The 22,921-nt window shown below is 39.1% G+C and overlaps 1 protein-coding gene across 3 annotated transcripts; it reads left to right on the top strand.

Moving 5' to 3' along the window:
- The first annotated feature begins 512 nt into the window (after nucleotides 1-512).
- On the top strand, nucleotides 513-22,328 carry ANAPC4 (anaphase promoting complex subunit 4). Of its 3 annotated transcripts, XM_040588105.1 has the most exons (28): nucleotides 514-742; nucleotides 1,315-1,420; nucleotides 2,437-2,569; nucleotides 3,768-3,842; nucleotides 3,984-4,010; nucleotides 4,119-4,163; nucleotides 5,855-5,939; nucleotides 6,331-6,441; nucleotides 7,012-7,095; nucleotides 7,346-7,432; nucleotides 8,127-8,191; nucleotides 8,284-8,326; nucleotides 8,429-8,505; nucleotides 8,946-9,046; nucleotides 9,126-9,177; nucleotides 9,480-9,535; nucleotides 10,748-10,794; nucleotides 11,729-11,785; nucleotides 11,946-12,002; nucleotides 12,552-12,645; nucleotides 14,312-14,409; nucleotides 14,908-14,969; nucleotides 15,053-15,091; nucleotides 15,179-15,280; nucleotides 18,362-18,439; nucleotides 19,188-19,358; nucleotides 20,553-20,676; nucleotides 21,056-22,328. In XM_040588105.1, the coding sequence occupies exons 1-28, from the start codon at nucleotides 635-637 to the stop codon at nucleotides 21,269-21,271; spliced, it is 2,400 nt and encodes a 799-aa protein (XP_040444039.1). In that variant the 5' UTR covers nucleotides 514-634; the 3' UTR covers nucleotides 21,272-22,328. The 3 variants fall into 3 exon arrangements, with proteins under 3 accessions (XP_040444048.1, XP_040444039.1, XP_040444058.1); XM_040588114.1 differs by lacking the exon at nucleotides 3,984-4,010 and having other exon boundaries at nucleotides 513-742; XM_040588124.1 differs by lacking the exon at nucleotides 514-742 and having other exon boundaries at nucleotides 1,342-1,439.
- Nucleotides 22,329-22,921: the final 593 nt, after the last annotated feature.

The raw sequence follows: 22,921 nt of genomic DNA, 5'->3' as shown, positions 1-22,921 counted from the left end.
AATATTTTGGATTGGCACTGCTGACCGAGGTGGGCTAGCATATTCCTGCGTGTAAGCATACGCAACCCGGTGTGCGTTGCGGGAGGGGATGATAGCCTCCTGTGGCGTTACCCGAAGCTAGAGCGGCGTTGCTCTGCGCTGCAGGCAGGCCAGGCAGGGCCTTCCCCCGGCACTGGCAGCCAGACGCGGCCGCCCCCCGCAGGGCGCTGCGTCAGCCCGGGGCCCCGCCCCCTCTGCCGCCGGGCCCTCCCGGCCGCGGGCGTTTCGCCGGCCCCGCGCGGGGAGCGAGGGGAGGGAGCCGCCTCCGCCGGGGACAGGCCGTGCCCCTCCGCAGGCGGGGCCTTGTCCCAGCGGGCAGGGCGGGAAGAGCCTGACCCGCCTCCGCGCTGCCCTGCGCCGCCCTCCCCGAGCCGGGCGCTGAGGCGTGGGCAGCCGCGGCGGTCCCGCACCCGTCGAGGCCCAGCCGGCGGCGCGGCGGGAAGCTCCGCCTCCGGAAGCCGGGAGCGGAGGGCGGGCGGGCGGCGCTGGGGGCTGAGGAGGCGCCCGGCGGGAGGGAGAGCGGCTCGGCGGGAGGCAGAGCGGCTCGGCAGCCCTTTGGAGCACGGCCGGCGCTCGGCCGGAGCGGCCCGCCGCCATGCCCGCCTTCCGGCAGGTGGGAGAGAAGCAGCTGCCCCAGGAGATCGTCTTCATGGCCTGGTCCCCCAAGAGGGACCTCATCGCCCTGGCCAACCGGGCGGGGGAGGTGAGTGGGGCCGGGCGGGCGGCGGGGAGGACTCTGAGGGGGAAAGAGCGGCTGCCGCTGGCGGGGAGGCGCTGCCTCCGCTCTGCGGTCCCCGAGGTGCCTATGCTGTCATCTGTGGCATAATTCTTGTAAGCTTAGCCAAGAACAGCAAATTTTTTATCAAGCTCCTCAATACTTGTTGCTCCTTCGTTTTTACTTTCTAATTTCCAGCAAATTCATTGGTAATACGTTGTCTGCTTCTATGGCGTTCTAAAGCACGTGAAACTTCTTGGTTAAACTAAATATGTTTTCAGATGTTTTTTCCTGGAACCACTGTATGTGATCATGCATGAAGACAAAACTTGCGCTTTCAGGCTGTCTCTGCCGGAGGGGCGTGGGTAGCCCCTGTTGGTTACAGGCTTCCAGGCTTATTTCTCTGTATTGCTGTAAACAGTATGCTGTTCTCTAAAATGTCATAGGAACGAATCTAAATTTAAGACACAGGAGTTATTAAAAAAGCGCATCGTGAGCTGATTTACGAGCTGGTACTAATGGGAGAACGTGGATTGTTTTTGTCTTCAATGTGTTCGTAGGTTTTACTTCACCGGCTTGCAAACTTCCAACGAGTGTGGAGTTTGCCTCCAAATGAAAATACAGGAAAAGAAGTGACAGCCCTTGCTTGGAGACCAGATGGCAAAAGTAATGTCAAGTATATGAGGTGATACGGTGCATTAAAAATCCCATTGGAAATCAGTGCAAGTTGTGGTGACGATACCTCTTACCTGTGAAGGAAATTCTCAAGTCAGCTGTTTCAAGAGAAGTGTGGCTTAGTTTTATGTAGGCTTATTCAAAGTAATAGAAAGATTTAAAATGTTGAAAGCAATTGCAAGAAAGATTTGCAAGGCGGGTTTATGTCCAAAATACTGCTTTCAAGGTATAGCAAAACTCCCAAGTTCCGAACTAAGCAGAATATTTCTGTATGAAATACCAAATTTATTGGGAGAGGCTGTCTGATCAGGATTGGCTGAAGATGTTAGCTTATTTCCTTGTCAACAGAAATAATATTGAAGTTAGTAGCTTAATAAACCTAGGCTGGAAATCAGTTAATTTTTTGACTCGTTAGAGGTGGGAGAACGGGAACAATGCCTTCTTCCATGACATGTGGATAAAAACTACCTATATTGTTTTATGATGGAGTCCGAGGGGTTTAAGAAACTTCTTTTTAAGCTGGTTGCGTGTGATTACAAGGAAGTAAGCACAGAAACCTATGCCTGCCACACGCTTTTGTGGATGAATGAAGTTAAGAAGGTGGTGATGCAGAACCTGCTTAGCAATTCTTAAATTGTATTTTGTTGTAATAAAACCCAAACCTTTCTGGTGGACATCCTTCATGTATAATTTTGGCCTCAAATTTGCAAAAGCTGAAGCCTCTGCTTTGTCAGAACTGTTGTTAGAAGTGTTAAAAGCATGTTCAGTTCAATATGTAGGTACGTAATTGTGAAACCAGGCCTTTGACTTAAATTCATCACATAAAATATGATTTGAGTTCAAATTTTCACTCTAATAAGTAGATTTCAAAAGATGGTTTGGAAGGACTGTAAACAGACAAAGTTCTGTGCAGTAGTTGGCTTCGAAGACGCGTTATTTCCTAGGTCAGTATAAAGTACAAAGTTTTGTGCATTGGTTATTTATACATTTTATTCATCTTTCTCTAGTTTTGGCTTTTGGCCTTACTGATACGAAGCGGATTATTCTGTGTGATGTAGAAAAACCTGAAAGCTTGCACTCCTTCTCCGTGGACTCATCTATTACATACATGCATTGGATGGAAGTAACTGAGGAAAGCACGTGAGTCCAAAAAACCCTTGAAGTAAATTATGGGCTATGTAGTGCCACTTTACTAATAATTTATACTTACTATGCTACAAGCAGTCATATAAAATAATATAATATTTGGTAGCTGTGGGGGTTTTTTTTACCTTTTTGCTTAAAATTGTCTTTTTTGTTAAATAGACACTTTTCATACATTTATTTTTAGTGCTGATATCTTAGTCTTGTGGTTCTTTAGGTTACACACAAAAATTTCAGCATGATCTTGAGTGCCCACTTCTTAAGAACTGCTTAGTCTAATAATAGCTTGTACAGCCTGTCTCTGATCTGTTTACTTTAATATCTATTAATTTATTAAAATAATTATAATGAGATGTTTTGTTAGTCAGAATAAGTATTGTATTGAAATCTTTCTTCAGTTGTGTTTTCATGATCTTTAGTTTGGTGCTTACTTCTTTCACGATCTGCCTTTGGTGTTCCATCCAACCCTGTGGGCAATTCTGTTGTGAGTGTACCTGCTTCACACAGTCAGGTTGCCCCTAGTGACCATAAGCTCTGTGGCACTGGACAATGCTCAGCAGCAGTTGTGAGCTGGAGGACATTGTGGTCCCTATTTTTGTGGTCTTACAAAAACCTCTGATATGCAGCTTATTGCAGACAATAATTAAATAAGACATTTCTTTTAAAAAGGGAGGTGGTGTAAGCCTGATTTTGGGATTCTTCCCCCTCTCCAGAAAACACCAATCTTAAAATAGTAAAATGACTGCATCTTAAATCACTCTAGCATTTTTCTCCTGATGGAGGTAGATTTATCCTTTTGTGAGGAATCTCATCCTTCTGGCATGTCTAAGGTGTGGTGTTAAGGTATTGCATTTAGTCTTCTCTCACTGTAATGTGTCTAGCTTTTTTGAGGTGCAGGTAGGTTGTACTTCAGGGCTGTACAGGGTTTAAACAGAAAATCTTAGTCATAGCTGCTTACAGATGATGAGGGATTTGGTGGCAAGCTACTGAGCCAGCAGATAGAAACTTCATGTTCTTCTTCGGTGGAAATAAAAAAAGAGATTTTTCAGATTTCTTTTATTAATTTGATGATTTGATAAATTATTAAAGGCCCTGTAGGGGATTACCCTTGGATATTTGTAACTTTAATATACATGGTGTATTGAGTATATGCTTTTTATGGCTGGGATGATAAACAGTATTACTTCTTTTTCAGTGTTCTCACTTCCTTTTATAATGCTGAGGATGAATCAAATCTCCTTTTGCCTAAATTACCGGCGCTACCGAAAAAGTAAGCATTATGCTATTGAGCTTGAGAAGATACAGTTTGCTGTTGGTTGTCAATGTTTTGGTTATTCAGCTTTAATGCTCTACAGATGCTTTGGATTATATATCTGATCATTGTTATTGAGAATAATTATTTTGTTTTCAGTTACAGTACCACTGCAAAAATTTTCAGGTAAGAAATTGTCATCTTGTGTCTCTCTTTTTTTTTTTTTTGTTTCATTTTGTTTTCTAGTATTTGGAAAAGCTATATAACACCCAATCATATCTTTTGTATTTTCAGTGAAGAAAAGTCAGATGAGATTATGAAGCTTTTGGGTGATGTAAGGTAAATTCTGTATGCAGGTGGTTGTGGTTTTTTTGGTTGGTTGTTTTTTTTAAAGATATAAAACAATGGATAAGTGGGTTTACTTTTCAGATATACATAATCTCTTTTTAAGGGTCCTGGAGAAAGGATATGGAATGTCTGTCATGTACAAAGATCAAGTTCAAAGAATATATTGGGAAAATAAAGTATCAGTTTACCCCTTTCCCCCTCAGTTTAGGGGGTTATAAGGGACTTCATTAGCAGCTGCTGTTGATGCCATATCTTTCCCTTAGAAAAAGATTTCTTGGGGTACATTTGAAGGCTATGTTATATGTGTTACTTAAGCTGGCTTGGAAATGTTTGTGAATGCTTGTTATAAATGGGAAATTCCTGTGGGTTTGCATGAGTGTGACAAAGTTAAAATTAGCTCTGATATCAGCTGTATTAGGGCTACTTTAAAATAAGTAAACATCACTTAGTAGGAAACACATGAGGAGCAGCTGGAGAAAGTGTAGTTTAGCACACTGAGACTGGCTTTGTAGAGTGCTTGTGGTGCATTTTTGAGGAGAGTGCTTAACATCTATGCCTTGGTTTTCCATTCGCTTTCTTCCACTGTTCTTTACAGTCTCACTACTGAGAATCATTCTCTTTATTCACCTCTGTCTACTACCAGTTATTCCTTTTTAAGATTTGATACCTCTACTTACAGTAGGACTTCCTTGCTAGAGACACATGTGGTGGCTGTCTGTGGTGTAGGAGCTTTCTGGACTCTGCTCCTTCATCCATTCAGTTAATCAAACCAAAAGGTTTTCAGATACCATTTAGTTAAGTTCCCTTTTCACTTTAATGAAATCATTCTCCTTTAACATGTATTTAGGTGTGTAACAGGCAGAAAGTGCAGTTAATTTTCTTGTATTTATAAGGGGACATGTAAAACATTTTCATTTTTCATGTTGGAGAGCATTACTGCTCACCGCAATGTAAGCAAATATGTGTAGTTCAAGAAGTATGGATGTATGACAGCAATAGACAACCTCCCTGTCCGAAGTTCAATTTTTTTAAACTTAGACAAAAAAGGAGAGGTCATAGAGAAGCTTTTTTCCCAGTCACTGTAGCAAGTTGGTTGTAATAAATGGGCAAAATGCAGACCTGCCTGCCCCCGACCCTACTCTCTGAACTGGTGTTCAGTTTCTGGTGCTGTTGTTACTTGTGGCTGTTTCTTGATGCTGCATCCCTTTCAAACATTTATTGCCTTTGCGGTTTTGCTGAGGAGTGCCACTGAATGACTTTGACAAACTTGCTGTGCATGTAATTAGTAATACAAAATTACTTTTGTAAGAATGCTTTGCTGTCTATTGGTAGGTGGGCTCTTGCTAGAAACTGTTACTCTTTTCCTCTACAAAGTACAGAGTTAGTGAAGAAGGGCTTCTGTGCCTAAAGTGTATAATTTTCCCCCTATTCTCTCAGTTAATTTAGTAATTGATACTCTTTCTGTAAATGTTAGAGGCAGGTCTTATGAATAAAATCCAATCTCATATTTTTTTTGTTTTTAAATTTCTTGTATCATAGACAGTAGCACAGTGTTTCTTTTTGTTCAGTGGTTCTTTACAGGATCTTTAGTAAAGGGATGAATTTTAAGTATTAAGAATTATATTTATATGCATTAGAATTGGTTTCAGTGTGCTCATCAACACATTCTTTTATTTTTATAGGCTTAATGCTCTTGTCCTTGGTGGCAGCTCAGGATTTATTGAGATTTATGCTTATGGAATGTTCAAGATTGCTACAGTAACTGGGGTACGTTCTGTTTTTTTCCATATTTTTTTCTTCATAATGTACCAAACTACAGCTGAATTGAGTGAAAAAATACATATGTACACTTACACGTAAGTGAAACTGGGTTGCTGAATTTAAAGAAAAGGAATAGTTGTTTCTCTTGAGTTGTATTGTTACTGTTGGAAAGACATTTTAACTCTGGCAATTTTAACATCTTGTTTCAAGTGGAACAAAGTTCAACACTAATCTGCAGTGAAAAGAGTACATTTGTTCCTGAACAGCAGCTGAAAAATCCGCTTTGTTTTTACATATCAGTGACTGCAGGCTTCTTTGTATGTGAATATGTTAGACCAGTAAGTACGTCTCAGAGGAAATGCAGTATTTCATTAACTTTCCAACTGGAATCCTTCAGGTGGCAGGATCTTGTCGTGGACTATGTTTGTCTAGTGATTTGAAATCACTGTCAGTTATTACAGAGATACAAGACTCCTCAGACAGTGCAGCAGAGATCACATATTTTCAGGCAAGTAATTTTAAAACGTTCTTTAACAGTAAACCTGGTTTTTTATTTACTTTCTGGTGGCTTTATTGCTTTCCCATTATTTGCAGAAAAAGCAAACTTCTTATTTCCAGTCTTTGTGAAATTCACCCCCATTATGCTTCTGGATTTATCATGTTAACATGCAGTCTCACTGGTGAGACTGATGATGATGATGATCTGAGGCATTATTTTAAAATATTTTAAATAGAACATTCATTTATTTAATTACAGTTACAGTTATTCAGATTTTCTTCATTCCGCACCCAAAGGCACAGCAATGCTGTTGATTATCCAGTCTATCCCAAATAGTCATCCCTAAAACTTTTACTGTTAGGACTCCAAAATGAGGAACCCTATCAGGAGTTTTTATAGATGTAATAAAAATATTTATTGCCCCTTTGAATTGAATGTATTTCCCTCTTAAAATCAACCTTAAGGAAATAAGAAATGACAATTTTTCTGTGGGTCCTCCCAATCTGTCTTTTAGTTTCTGTAATCTAAAATTTAAAAGACAAATCATCTGTTAACTGTTGCTTGTTTCATTTATTATAGCTGGACACTAGTCTATTATCAAGTTACTTACCTGAGGTAACTCGAATGGCTCGAAAGTTTACTCACATTTCAACTCTGTTACAGGTACAGTTGTGCTACAACGTCCTTTTAATATTACAGTTCTTACAGGCTTTGATATTCTTAATGCAAGTAAAATAAAGGTTTCCTAGTGGGAAGCTTAAGTTGGTTTTAAGTTATTGTAGAGCCCTAACTTCAAATTTGATAAGTTTTATGTAATATCTACATTGTATCTTCCCTTTGTATTGTAACATCCAGTTCTTTCACGTGTTTTGAAGGGAGTGAAAAGGGAATAATGCTAATGTCTGTATTACAGTATATAAAGTTGTCATTGGCATGTATGTGTGAAGCGTGGGAAGAAATATTGATGCAGATGGACTCACGACTAACAAAGTTTGTACAGGTACTGTATATTAACCATTCTTTTGGGAAAACTTTTTTTTTTGCAGTAGTTCTGTTTTTCACATTAACATACTGCATATCTTCATGTTGTTTAAACATGATGCCTCCAGCTAACAAACTCTGAAGTTCAGAGGCAACCTGGAAGCTATTGTGTCAAGGTTTCTGATGCTGAAGATATCAGAGTACAATGAAGCATGATTGTGTTGTGAAGCTTTTTTTATTTATTCTAAGTTACTCAGAAGTGAGTTTTCAGCTTGCACAGCTATTATCAGTTGCTTTCTATTAAAGGTTGTGCTCTTTGAACTTCAGTCACTGATAAACTGAATAATGTAAATGTTGAGTAACAGCCCACCAGAACTTACAGCCTAGTTCAACAGAGCATGTGTAACAGCCATTATGGATTTGCTTAAATTGTGTGTTCATTGACCATGGCTAGAGGTTAATTGAATCAAATAATTTATTTATTTTTTCAAAATAGATTCTTAGTGATGGCAAACTGCTTAGAATTTTTACTGGGTAATACAATTGAAAATAGCATAAAATACTAGAAAATTTTCAGTGATTAGTAGTCTGATTTCAGCATTCAAGGATATGGGTGGGTTCTCCGATCCACTTTAATTGAAGTGTTTGTGAGATTATTTGGTAGCCCGGATTTAATCTCTTCACCAATCTTTTCCAATCATTTTGACTGACAGGAAAAGAATACAACCACTTCTGTTCAGGATGAGTTTATGCAGCTGCTGTTATGGGGCAAAGCAAGGTAGTTATTGTTGTTTTATCTGAGTATGCATTTGCATTTGATAGTGAAATACAAAATGAACATATATTTGGCTCTCTCCCCCACCTCTTCAGTCTGGAACTTCAGGCATTACTAATGAACCAACTGACAGTAAAGGTATGTTAATATCTTTTAACATATTAAAATCTATTTCGATGTCTTTTAATCACTGGTCTGTTAACAGAAAATTATTATATGTTTGTATTTCTATTTTAACAGGGTTTAAAAAAACTCGGTCAGTCTATAGAGTCTTCCTATTCCAGTATACAAAAGTTGGTCATAAGTCATTTGCAGAGGTAAGTCACAGAATGTCCAATGGTTTGTAGGTAAAATGGCATATTTGTGCTTTGCTAAAGGACAGTATGCTTTGTTGGTGGTTCTTTGTATGTAGGTGTGCGGGAGCAGAGACTGTGGTCATGACAAAATGTACTATTTTACTTTTGGGTAGTGGAGAACTGTGGAAGTACTTTGAACAGTCTCCATGATATGTCACCTGTATATCACTGCCTGCATATATGCAGGATATATGCAAAACGTTTGCACCAACTTTGTGGAGTGGTTAAAATCATTAGGGCAATATTTGCTTTTCTGTAAAGTGATGCTTTGTCTTACATGACAGACCACCTTACAAAGCTCTCCACTTTGCACATTAAATGACAAAAATGTAGCGTGCAATGAAGCAGTGAATTTCCAAAGGGTGAGTAAAAGATTATATTACTTTGCTTTGCCTTCCTAGTGGCTCTGAGGCACTGTTATACCACTTGAGTGAATTGAAAGGAATGGCTTTATGGAAACAAAAGTATGAATCTCTGGGATTAGATGCATCTGGAATTGAAGGTAGAGTAGCGTGCTTGTCACTTACCCACTTTGTTTTCAATTTTGAAAGCTTAATAATAATGGTTAGCTCTTTTTGCAGAGGCTATTACTGCTGTTGGTTCTTTCATCCTGAAAGCAAATGAGCTGCTTCAGTAAGTATAAAGTCTGGGGAGTTAAAAAACAATTATCAAGTCTTATATATAAGGGGAAGCATGTGGTTGGGAATGGAAGAGGTTGGGAAAGCAAGGCTCCTCTTCCTGGTGGTGAGCTTTTATCTTGTCTCACTGCGTCTTATAGGCATACCCCAAGACTAGTCTTATTTGGAAGGTTGCATTTGGCATTATTTTTTAAATTGATAATGCTTGTAGACCTTTCTGTAGTAAAGATGGGACTTAAGCCTGGAGCAGCTTGTGACATTTAGATCTGTTAATTTCTTTTCTTGTTTCTTGCTCAGAGTTATCGACAGTAGTATGAAAAACTTCAAAGCATTTTTTCGATGGCTGTATGTTGGTAAGCTTGATAACATAGTAAGGGTCTGATATCTGTTTTGTATTGTAAGCGTTTAAATGTCAGCAAGTAATTAAGCAAATCTTAATTATAACCATCTATTTATTTCTGTCAGAAAATTCCTGGACATTTAAAAGGTTAAAGTTGATAAGGCAAGAATAATTATAATATTAAACACATAGATCATAAATTTGGTAGTTCTTAATTAAACTTAGTGTGTGTACAGTGGGTATTGTATACACTTACCCTGTAGTGTTACTCCAAACTGTTGTCTGCTTCATGAGCAGTTTGCTGATCTTGACTTGAAGAAGTTAAAGGACTTCATTTAGTTTACACCAAATTTGAAGTATAGTCTAACTCTCCTTTACTCTGTCACTTGCTGTTTCATGCTTTGGGGACTGAGTTACCTGTAAGGTTACACACAGGTGTAAAGGGGCTCAGAATGTCCAGATGCACTTAATACCCAACTTCACTTGTAGCTGTGTAGCTGCAGGTGAAATGTTAGAAGGAAGAGCAGAACACTCTACTTTAGCCTGCTTGTTTTTATAAAGTAGTTATGAATAGGTTTGTAATTTTTAACTGATTCTTTAGAACTTTTTTTAAAAAAAGTAAGCAGTCTTACCAGATACTGTAAAAGCACCAGAAATGCAGCGTTTGTTCTGCTTTCTGCAATTTTAAAAATTAAAATTATTATATTTGTACTAGTAAGTACTATCAGAGTTCTCTGTCATAATGTTAGAACTTTCATTATTTAATTGTTGACTCTGTTTGCTTGTGTTGAAACTAGACAGAGAACTGTTTATCTAAGCCTCACTGATTTAAAATTACTTCTGTGCAGTTCTCTTAAAACACATTATTCTGGACATGAGAGTATTCATGTATTTTATATATATCTTTTTTTTGCTCTTAGTTTGCACAAGAATAAATTCATATGAACTTTTTTTATAATAATCTTATCTCAGTCTTGTACAGGGTACAATGCAGTTGGGAAAGATTAAAGATAAAAATTCTCCACGATCTGTATTTTAAACTAGTGGGGCAAGTGAGGCTTAATTTTAGTCTCAATTCGTAATTCTTCATTCCAAACTGTTTTGCTTCTGACAAATTAATCCTTCCTATTTTATTAGCAATGTCTTATTACATAGCCATGGAAAATTAAGAATATTAGGAGAACGTATTAATATTAATGCAGTAAGAGTATAATTTCTCCCTCAGCCATGTTGAGGATGTCAGAAGATCATGTGCTCCCAGAGCTGAACAAGGTAGTAGTAACATTTTCTAATAAATGGTCGTATACTCTGTATTCTGCTTGACTTGAACACAGGATTAAAGGTTTATTTTTGTTCCAAAACTTAAAGGATAGAGTCTGTGTCATTTCTTTTGAGAAAGTTGATGCCTGCAGAGTCACGCTAATATGCTGTCTCACATTAATTTTTTTTTCTGTTTTCTTTGTTAATAGTATATTGTATGTGAATGTGAGACCTCTGTGTATAGCAGCTTTTTATATGCCCTAAAGGATTAAGTTAACCGGAATGGGATTTTAACATCTTTACCAATGCCCTGGTAGAGGAGATGGAATACACTTGCATCAGATTTGCAGGAGCCCTCTCACTGGGTGAACCAGTTAATACGCTTGAGGGCAGAGGTGCCTTCCAAAAGGAAATAGGTAGGCTGGAGGAATGGACAGATAGGGACCTCCTGAAGTTTATCAAGGATGAATGCAAGGTTCTGTTACAGGAAAGAGTAACCCACTGCACAGCAGGGCCCAAATTGGCTGGGGAGCAATACTGATGGGGTGGACCTGGGGATGTTGGTGGGTGCAAGCTGGGCATGAGCCAGCAGCGTGCCCTGGCAACAAAGGTGGCCCAGAGTAACCAGGGCTGTACTAACAGGAATATGGCTAGGAGATCAAGGAAAGTAGTTACCTTCCTTACTTAGCACTCATCATCTTTCATCTAGAACACTTACTGCAGTTCAGGGCTCTCCTGTACAAGACAGACATGAATAAACTGGAGCGATTTCAGCAGAGGGCTCCCAAGCAAGTTGGAGGCTGGAGCGCTTGCCCTGTGAGGACAGGCTGAGGGAGCTGTGCTTGTTCAGCCTGCAGAACACATGTGTTCTGTGCTCATTGAAATGTATTTCTTATCCTTTGCTTTTCTGACTTCCTTTTTTTTTTTTTTTTTTTTTTCATTTTAGATGACTCAAAAAGATATCACGTTTGTTGCCGATTTTCTTACTGAACACTTTAATGAGGTAAGTTTTATTGGTTTGTCAAGTGCAGCATCTGACTATTTTGCTGCCAATAATTGAATCTGAAAAAATCTTGTAAAAAAATAATTCAATCATCTTTTTGTACGCTACTTCTCATTAACTTTGGGTTTAAATAATGGTTTTGTTTGCATAATTTTTTCAGGCACCAGAACTTTACAATCGTAAAGGAAAATACTTCAATGTGGAGAGAGTTGGTCAGGTAAAGAACTAAGGAACAAATGGAAAAAGAACAAATGAGAAAATCCTTAGATGGAGAAGCTTTTTAAAGCTGTGTCCACCTTTCTTCTCTGTCCCTTTTGCTTTCTGTTGCACATTCCAGTAATGGTAAAGGAGAGCTTTTAGTTATTTTACCCTGTCAGGAAAAGGAGTGTTTAAAAACTCATCTAATAGTTTTACCTTGCACATGCTGGGTTTTTTTAGGTAAAGGGTGAAACTTCTTTGCAGCCAGCAATAGTAATGTAAAACTGAAATGTGTTTGTTGTCTTTATGCCATTAATCACTGGATTTCAAAACATTTGTGCTGAAACTTGTTTTAAAATGGTTTTTTTATGGAAATATCAATGTGATCTTTGACAATAGCTGATTTCTCTTAATGTTTCTAGAAGGGGTAGAATAACTAGTTTTAAAAGTAGGGCATGTTAAATTAACAAGAAATTTTTAACAGACTTGTGAGGGGCAATGTGGAAGTGAAATCTAATGTCCCTTATTCTTAACATGCAATCTTAAAAATGTCCATTTCTTTTTCTAGTACTTGAAAGATGAAGATGATGACCTTGTATCACCACCTAATACAGAGGGAAACCAGTGGTTTAACTTTCTTAAAGACAGTACTCATATTAAAGGTTGTGCGTGCTTTCGTAAAAAGTAAAAGTGAATCAAAGATACATGTGGAATGTAACAAATGCAGAAGAGTAATCTATTTTTTCATGCTTAAGAGTTATTTCTATAGTGTTAGTTGTGGGTTTTCATCTGAGTAGAATAAAACAAATGTGCCATGTTATTTTATGCAGGTTTTATGTAGCTGCTTACCCAGTCAATTACCTTTTTCTGGGTATTAGGAGTTTCCTATATTTTTAATGTACCAGTCTCAGAAATATTGACTTGGAAGGAATCCCAGGAGATGTCTGTTTTAGGAGGTCTTAATTTGAGTTCAAGGAAGTAATAATTACGCTTAAGTCATACCTGGGGGAAAGTGTCTTAACTTGTTCTCTTTCACTGGAGTCTGAGACTATTTTTTCATTAGCGGTGAAAAAGAAGTAAGAGACTATAGCAAGCTGATGGTGAAAATTAGTCTTGTTTAACTTCAGAAACCGTAGACTGTAAAACTTCTACAGCATAAGCTGCCTTTTAATAGAATTTGCTGTAGCTGCCTTTTTCTGCCTATTTGATTCAATAAAAAGGGGGGAAGTTGTAGCATTTTCATTTGTGAAAGTAATATTTAGAAAATGTGGTTTTAGACATACTTGGAAAATATGGTTGATACTTTAAATGTGTTGACTGATCATTTCTGTTACTACTCAAGTTTCGTAATTGTTTGTAGAGATGGTTTTAAGTGGTTTTGTTAGTATTAATGGTAAGTGTTGAGATGTTTATGGGACTATAGGACAAGTAAAGCTTCTGTCATTTGATTGATACCTTCTAGCCTTCATTGGTGTTTTACATTGCTTTGTTGGTTGATGTAGTTTTTATAATTTTTCCAGCTAAGCATTGGAAAAGAAACAGGTTATGTACTTAAAATAAGTAACGAGATATATCGCAGAAGCTAAAATTCTTCTTCCAAAGTAGTTAAATTCGTAAGAATGAATCAGTCCTATTGAAGCTCATTCATAGCTACTCTAAAAAGCATGGAAATTGTTTTGCTTAAACAAGATATTTTATGACAACTGTGTTTCTAGCTTTTTGGTAAATGCAATTCAGTCTTTTTGCTATTGTGAACGGGCTGTGAAGAAAAGCTGAAGGGGCAGACAGGCCTCCATTTCTCATTCATTTATCTCGTTTCATATTGTAATCCAGTTAGTTAATTGAGTTAGAATTTATAATTGGGCAATAATTTAGGCAGTCACCTAATCCAGTCAAAACAGGGCTAATTTTGAAGATAACCTGGCTTGCTCAAGGCTTTGTGCAGTTGAGTTCTCTATGTCTGCCTTTTTCCAGTGGCTAACCAATCCTTGTCAAAACTTTTTTCCTTATATGTGATTGGAATTTCCCTTGCTGGTGCTTATGACTGTTAATTCTCCTCTCCCTGTGTGCAGCTTTGAAAATAATGTCCTCTGTAATGCTTCCTTTAGGCAGCTGAAGAGACCACTGGGTTCTTCCTTGTTAGCCCTCAGTTCTCTAGGCTGAACAAATGCAGCCCCCTCAGCTTCCACTCATAAAGCATATGCTTTAGCCCTGTGACCATCTTATTTGACCCTCCACTGGACTCATTCCAATTTGTCATTTTAATAACTGTGTAGTATGTTTTTATAGAGATCAAGCATTTTTTATAAAACCTTTATCTGTTTACAGAAAGTCCACTTCTGTTTCCCTACTATCCTGAGAAATCACTACATTTTGTCAAAAGACAAATGGAAGAGGTCATTGATCAGTGTTTACAGAAGCCAGCGGTGAGTTCAATTTATATAAATGGTAACTTTCTTTTAGGGGTAGCAGTCAACTGAAAGATAGTAGCCATGCGTAGTAAGGCCTGAAGTTTTCTTTGCCTTTGAGTGCTTACAACTTAGGGGGTAGCATGTAGCCCAGCTTCACCACTGCCTTTGGCTAGGGAGAGTGTAAGGGGGATTTTTTTTGTTTCATGTCTTCTGTTCCCACGGTACTGTGATCTATTTTTCGTGTTAATTAGCTTGGTGAATGTGCTATGTACTTGATAACTATTATAACTGTTAGCTGACAATATGTTAGTCTATATATTATGAAGAAACATGAAACAGGTGTGTCAAGTGACAGTAGTGTTTGTGTTGGGGATGTTTATTCCAGCATAAGTGTTGGTGATTTTTTTTTTCAGATGTACTTAGGTGGTTTTGTTTGTTTGAGGTTTCTTTTATCTTAAAAACATGTATAATTATGAATAACTGCCTGCATTTTTTGCCCATTGTATTTATTAGGATATAATTGGAAAGTCAGTGCATCAAGCAGTCTGCATGTCTCTTTATAAAACTTCTCAAAGGTATTTCTTTAAGTTATTTCTAGAGCTCAGTTGCACAAAATTACAGTAGCATTTTATAAACTGGTTTGTTTTTTCCTTTTCAGTGAAGATTCCACACCTCAGTTATTTAAACTACCATTTCTGTAAGTATGTTGCTATTCCTTGTTCAATGTAATTTACCAATTATTAAAACTTGATCTAAATCTTAATTTCCTTCCCTTACATTACAGGTGGAATGACAAAACATCCAATATACATTATGTTCTCTTCACCATACTAGAAAATTCTGTTTCTAAAATATACATTTTGAGGAGACATACTGATACTTCCAGGTAAGACACAAAAGGGAAGAAGTGGTTCGAGAGCTTCAGCACATGTGTAGAGACAATTACAGTTTTAATCTATTTGAAAAAAAGGAATGAACAGCATGAATGCGATCTTTCTTGGATATTAGAGAAAAATGTGGAGACATTGAGAAATGCAATAGGGAACTGCAGCAGGAGTTTGTGTTGTAGTAGACTCAGAAAATCTAATCACAAGACCCAAGATAGTTTTAGGCTTAGGAAAAAAATCAGGCTCCCTTAGTTTTGTTCCTCACAGAATTGCTCACTTGTGCAAACTTGTGAAAAATTACAGGGCATCATGCTTTCAGTGCTTTGGCTTACTGTCAATATTATTCTTTGATTAATCCCTTGCAGCCTGAAATTTAATGCTTTAAGGAAAAATGGGAGTTGGACTCACAGGTGCAACAAATAGAATACATCTCTTTGGGGTGTAGTTTTGTGTACCTTCAGGAGTTTCTGTGTCCAACATACAGTTTGTCACTGCCTAGTTGTGCTGATATGGGCTAGGAGGCCTGCATGGCTGAACAAGGAGCTCCTGGACAAAATAAAACACAAAAAGGAAGCCAGTTGGAGGTGGAAGCCTGGGAAGAATACAGAGAAACTGTCCAAACAGCCAGGGATCAGGTTAGGAAAGCTAAAGCCCTGAAACAATTAAATCTGGCCAGGGATATATAAGGAGAGCAAGAAAAGCTTCTATAGGTACATCGGTGATAAAAGGAAGACTATGGAAAATGTGGGCCATCTCCAGAAGGAAATGGGAGACCTGGTTACCCAACATATGAAGAAGACTGAGGTACTCAATGACTTTTTCACCTTGGTCTTCACTGGCCGGTGCTCCCGCCACAGCGCCCAAGTTGCAGAAGGCAAAGGTGGAGACTGGCAGCGTGAAGAACCACCCGTTGCAGGAGAAGGTTGGGTTGGAGGCCATCTAAGGTACCTGAAGGTGCTTAAGTCCGTGGGACCTGATGTATCCGCAGGTCCTGAGGGAGCTGGTGGAAGAAGTGGCTGAGCCACCATCCGTCATATTTAAGAAGCTGTGGCAGTCCGGTGAAGTTCCCACAAACTGGAAAAGGGGAAGTGTAACCCCCATTTTTTAAAAGAGAAATAAGGGGGACCTGGGAAACTACAGGCTGGTCAGGCTTACCTCTGTGCTGGGCAAGATCATGGAGAAGAACCTCTTGGAAACTGTTTTAAGGCACATGGAAAATAAGCAGGTGATTGCTGACAGCCAACATGGCTGCGCTAAGGGCAAATCATGCCTGACAAATCTGGAGGCTTTCTATGATGGGGCTGCAGCATTGATGGATCAGGGAAGAGCAACTGACATCATCTACCTGGACTTGTGCAAAGCTTTTGACACTGTCCCACATGGCATCCTTGTCCCTGTACGGGGGAGACATGGATTTGACAGGTGGACCACTCGGTGGATAAGGAATTGTCTGGATGGTCACGTTCAAAGAGTTGCGGTCAATGGCTCAATGTCCAAGTGGAGACCAGTGACGAGTAGTGTTCATCAGGGATCTATACCGGGACCAGTGTTGTTCAACGTCTTTGTCAGCAATGTGGACAGCCGGATTGAGTGCACCCTCAGCAAATTTGCCAACAATATCAAGCTGAGTGGTGTGGTCCAGATGCTGGAAGGAGGGGTGCTGTCCAGAGGGACCTTGACAGGCTTGAGAGGTTGGCCCACGTGAACTTCATGAAATTCAACAAGGCCAAGTACAACGTCCTGCTCATGGGTCAGGGCAACCCCCAGAATCAATACAGGCTGGGCAGAGAATGGGTTGAGAGCAGTCCCGAGGAGGAGAATGTGAGGGTGCTGGTGGACAAAAAGCTCAACATTGCCTGGCAGTGTGCACTTGCAGCCCAAAAAGCCAACTGTTTCCTGGGTTGCATCAAAAGCAGCATGGCCAGCATGTCAAGGGAGGTGATTCACCCCCTCTGCTTGGCTCTTGTGAGACCCCATCTCAGGTACCACATTCAGCTCTGGGGCCCCCAGTATAAAAAGGACCTGTTGGAACAAGTCTAGAGGAGGGCCACAAAGATGATCGGAGGGCTGGAGCACTGCTCCTATGAAGACAGGCTGAGAGAGTTGGGGCTGTTCAGCCTGGAGAAGAGAGGGCTCCAGGGACCTTATAGCATCCTTCCAGTACCTGAAGGGGGCTTGTAAGAAAGATGGGGACAGGCTTCTTAGTGGGATCTGTAGTGACAGGACAAGGACAAACTGAAAGAGGGTAGGTTTGGTCTAGATATTAGGAAGAAATTCTTTACCGTGAGGGTGGCGAGGCACTGGCACAGGTTGCCCGGAGAAGCTGTGGATGCCCCATCCCTGGAAGTGTTCAAGGCCAGGCTGGATGGGGCTCTGAGCAACCTGGTCAAGTGGAAGGCGTCCCTGCCCATGGCAGAGTGTTGGAACTAGGTGATATTTAAGGTCCCTTCTAACCTGAACCATTCTATGAACTGTTTAAGTTGCATTATGTCAGTGACATCACTGAAATGACCTGGGTTTAGAAAACGACAAAAATCCTCCTCTGTAAAATACTGATTTTTTTTTTTTATAATCGGTCTTTAATTTGAGATGAAAATTAATTGTGATAGGGTTGGGAATTTTTAAAGCAGTTTTACTGCTGGAGAAAATACATGATGAAACTATCTTTTGTGTTTCCAGTTGAGAGCTGCTGATGACAAAATTGCAGCCTTGTGGTGTAGTTTCTGTCCCATTTCTTCCCTCATTGATACCTAAAACAGTCTGAACTTGTTTTCTGTAAATCTGAGTAACAAGTAACTTAATGGACCTGAGACTAGGACAACTAAGCCAAGAGTCCTGCAAAGAGCTGTACCCCACAAACCAGACTGTTTCCCATTTGACTCTATTAGTCATGTTTTGCTGAGGGGCAGAAGAAATCAAAAAGTTCTTACCATTTACACCATTTTGGGAAGTAGCCATGTACTGTACTAAGCTTAGACAGCCTTACACCATTTCTTACCACAGTTGTCATTAGAGATTTTGGGTTCTCTATGAATGGGAAAGAAATTAAGTTCCTAAGATAATAATCACTGTTCTTCTAGGTCTGTCAGTAATGGAATTCTTGCGGTAGAGTTTGGAAGCTTCTTGAACAACAGTATAAATGACAGCTCAGACTCCAGGTCAGTGTATTTGATTTTTCTTCCAGAACTGCAGATTGCTAAATAGAAAACCATGTTTTCTAGTATTTATTTTACATTAAGTTAACTTCTCAAGCATTATAGTTTAGCTTTTATCTTGCAAGTTACTGCTTCAGATGCTGGACCAGCTTGTAGTTCCTGAGCGAGTCAATCTGTAAGAAATGGCACAGGTACATGAAGCTGCAGGATTGTGGGAGACTTACTTTGCACTTCAAGGTCAAATAAATTTTAGTTCTTTAGTTGAAAACTAGAGCTTTAGCACATGTACAAGAAAATAAGTTAGCTGGAAACAGCTCTTACTTATATCTGTGATGTTCTTTAAGATGGAGTGAGACTTGACATGCCTGATTGAAGGGATCTTAAAAGGCATGCCAGACTAAGCTCATCCTTTTCATGCAAAGGCCAGATGTGATTGCCCTCTGTAGCTTCAGTTGTGTTTCTAAATTTTCTTGGGTGTTTGTGTTTACTGTTTCTTCCGTTTCACCTGAAATGGAAAATAAGATTGCTAGTAAGTTTTGGGTGTTTTCTTTCCTTCACATCATTTTTCCTGAATGATACAGGAGTCTGCTGTCTTTCAGTGTCTTAGCTGCATGACCTTTTTATTCATTTAACAGTAAAGCTCACTGTTTACTCCTGAATACTTTTTAACATGAATGCTGTGCAACTTTAAAATATTTTAGTTCTGTATTTACTTTTATTCCTCGATGCTTTCTAAATTATTTTCCTATAGATGCTACAGTTGTTTAGATGCACACTTCTATGATGATGAAACTGTAACTGTAGTTCTGAAGGAGAGTGTGGAACAAGAGGGAAAGGAGAGAGTCTTGGCTCAGTTGCCTTTATCTTCCATATACACAGATGAGGACCAAGACAGGGAATTAATCTGGGATTCTACTAAAAGGTACTGAAAAACTTTGAGCAAGTATGGAAAAAAGCAGTTTAAGCACATATTTTAATTGTGTATAGTTACTCGTGTGCTGTGTGTGTGTAAAGATTTTAAAGACAAAACCTCTTTGTGCTGGGTAGAGTGGGGTGGGGAGATGGAAGCTTCCTAAACAGTTTGTTTTGTGTTTTTTGGGGGGTTGGTTTTGCATTTTTACTATCTGTGTTTATGGCTTTCATGAAATGCCAGGAAAAATTGAAGATATCCTGTAGTATCAGAAATCTTTTCATGAGATTGCTAACATTGCTGGTAAGAATACTTGAATTTAGGATGTTTTCAGCATATTTGCTCATATACCTCTACCTTGTAATGAAAATACACAGATACTGCTTCGTCTTTCCCTGGTAGTCAAACTTAACAGCTATTGTCAGTTTAGCTGTGGAACATCAGAATTGGTGCCCCTGTCTGCATTGGCATAGGGAAAGGAGAGCATCTGGGGGAAGTGAACACACACACACTCGCGCGCACACAGGCAGACACAAAAAAGGCCAGTGTAATTATTGAATCTAATGTTTTAGTTGCTGTGCCTTACTTGCTTTTCTTTTTTCTCCCTGTGCTCCTCTGGTAGATTGCTTAAGATATGTTTTTACCCCAAAGTAAATAGGCATACTGAACTGTAAATATTTTTTTTTATGCCACAAAGAAATTGTGTATTGAAGAATTAACAGAAAATAGTAAAAGCAAGTTCAAACTAATCCTGGCTGCTGATAGGCAGGGAGTTCCCTCATACAGACCTTGTGAGTGGGGGTGGAGTGATACATCTTTGAAAGGTCATGAAGGCCAAACTTCTGTGTAAGTGGAGGGATTGCCTCCAGGACTTTGTTCAGAAGCTCCTCTTCTTGTAGAAGAGAGGTTTGAAGGAAGGCCATCCTCATCCTCCTGCTGTGGCTGTTCCTTGTGGGAAGATCAGGCTTTACAATTCCCTTTTCACCTGCTGTAATCTTTTTCCTCAGCTGAACCATGCTGTGTCTCCACAGTTGGATCCCCCACTCTAGAATATTTGTAGCAGCATTATGATTTTTATGTTTATCTGCTTGTTGCATATGATATAATAAAAGTTAGATGTAAAAAAATGGACTGACTGAGATTTTTCTTAGTAGTGGAATTGTTTCTTACGTACTAGCTTTGTGCTTTTCTTCTTGCTATGTGCAGACTGGATGAGCAAAGAGGTGAGATATTGACACGTACTGTCTTCTTGGAGAATCAGTGGAGAGTGCTGGAGAACATGAAAGCTCAGTATGTTTCTGTAAATGGCATTAGAAAAGTTTCCTGTGTGGTAAGTATAGTATATGTGAACAAGCTTGGAAACTATTAAAGAAAACATGTTATGACTGGAGAGAGTGATAACCTGTTTCTGCTAATTTAGTGAGATTTATGAAAACTTTTTTTTTAACTAAGAGATTATTCTGTCGTGGTCTGTTACAAGTGTGTCAGGATACAGTCGTATCTCTCATAACACAACATGGGAAAACTTTTAACAGAAGTTAAACTACTTGCTTTACTTTTCAGACTGCAGAGCAATTAAAAAAGTTAGTAATTTCCTTGATGCCTCCATTTTAAAGATAAAGGCTATTTTCAAAGCTATTGGGTGACATTTAAAATAGTATTGGTGCTTTTATTTATTTATTAATGGAAACTTCTTAATGTCTTGGTAGCTAAGTTCAAATCTCCGTCACGTGAGGGTGTTTGAGATGGATGTGGAGGACGATGGGGAGGTTGAGGAAGAAGAGGAAGAAGAAGCAACTCAGATTGCAGCTGGGGAACCTTCTGAGATAAATCAGTCTGCAGATAACCAGGACAATGTGTGTGGTGCATCTGCTGAAGAACTGCCTGATGAAACCGAAGAACATGAATCAAGTCTGGATCCTTGACATAGGCTTTTATACTGGTAAAGGGACAAGACTCTAATTTTAACTTCAGACTGCTGAGATGATGTATCATGTACAGACTCAAGCAGCTGTAGTTGCATGTGGTCAGAATCTGTGTTGCTTCTCAGCAAAGACTGTCTGTGTTCTAGAGTATGTTTATTTGACCCATTTTTGTCTGGCACACAGTTTGCTGTGAACTGAATTTACTTGAGAACTTTTCCATGTGCAGTTTTTTATAGGTGAAGAGAAAAAGAAATACCAACTGACATTTTTGTAGTTAACCTCCTCAGCCCTTAATACTGTTACTAAGATAAAATGAATTTGTATGTGAAAAGGACACTCGGGACCGTATTATTTTCTTCCTCAAGTTTATGTTCTAGTAATGGGTACAGAAGCTTCCTGTAGAGCCAAAATCTAAGAGTGTATGGCCAACAATAAGCTTGTGGATCAGCGGAAGACTAGGCAAGAAAACTTAGCAGTTGTTACTTAAATACATACTTTTAAAAACTTTTGATAACATCTGTCTTCCTCGGTACTGCAGTATTTCAGTCTATGCAGTTCTTTAGTCCTCAGTGCAACACTTGTGTGTATGTTTTGTCAAACATTTGCATGTCTCAGCCTGCCTAGTTTCTGTGAGATTGTTCCTGAAAGTGTCTTCTGTCTGCTGTTTTTATAATGAAAAGTTAACAATACAGTGTATTATTTTTTTTATTCTGATGTGGCATTGTGTATCATGCATAGACTTCAGCATAATCATGTTGCTTAGTAATTAATACATTGCTGTAGGAATGCTGTAGTGCTAAGTTGTAAAAGCTAGAAATGGTGTTTAAAATCTAAACTATTTTCTTCCCTACTAGCTGTCAGAGTCTTAACTGACTTAAAATTCAGCTCTTTGATGAACAATGCTGCTAAATGCATGATCTTTCTTCAGAACAGTGAGTGTACCTTGTATTTGTGAAGAGGACTAGGTCTTTTGCAAATGCTCCATTCTGTACTTCAAAAATAAATAAATCTTCTGAAATGGCTATTTGTCATTTGAAAAATAAAATACTAGACTTACCCTCTTTCTCTTTTTTTGAAATACAGTGTTTTTAAGTAACTTTTTAAAAATGGACTTTTGAAGTTTGGGGACTGTTTGGGGGAGACCCTTGCAAACAAAGCTGTTCAGTTTTGAGAGAAACTTCTTATTTTTTTCCCTTATCAACCTTCTTGAAAGCTGCTTGCTGTTCAGCATTCTCATGTAACATGCTGATGGTTGAAGGCACAGTGAAGCTGTAGGACAGGAGGGGCAGAAATGCCCATTCAAAAGTGCTGTGGATTTTCTGTGTAGAGCAGTTACTCTTGATGAGAAATTGCTGCTACAACAGAACCCACTCAGCTTAAGCCTGGCCTTGTGTGCTTCCAATCTGACTTTAAGAACTGTCACACTAGAGTGCTTGCAAACAATTGTTTTACTGTGCTTTCTGCTGACTAGTAGGAAATCTGCTCTGTCTTGCCTGTAATTGTTTCTAAATTTGTGTTAATTTAGCAGGTGTGTCCTGTCCCACAGGGGCATGCCCTTCAGAAATCTCCCTGAGGTTATTCTGTGCATCTTTCTAGTGCAGTCTTGGATATACTTATGTCAGGGGGGGTTTTGTTCATGGCTTGGATAAG

Source organism: Falco naumanni, chromosome 1, assembly GCF_017639655.2.
Source record: "Falco naumanni isolate bFalNau1 chromosome 1, bFalNau1.pat, whole genome shotgun sequence".
Lineage (NCBI taxonomy): Eukaryota > Metazoa > Chordata > Aves > Falconiformes > Falconidae > Falco > Falco naumanni.
This window is presented reverse-complemented; position numbering and strand designations above follow the sequence as displayed.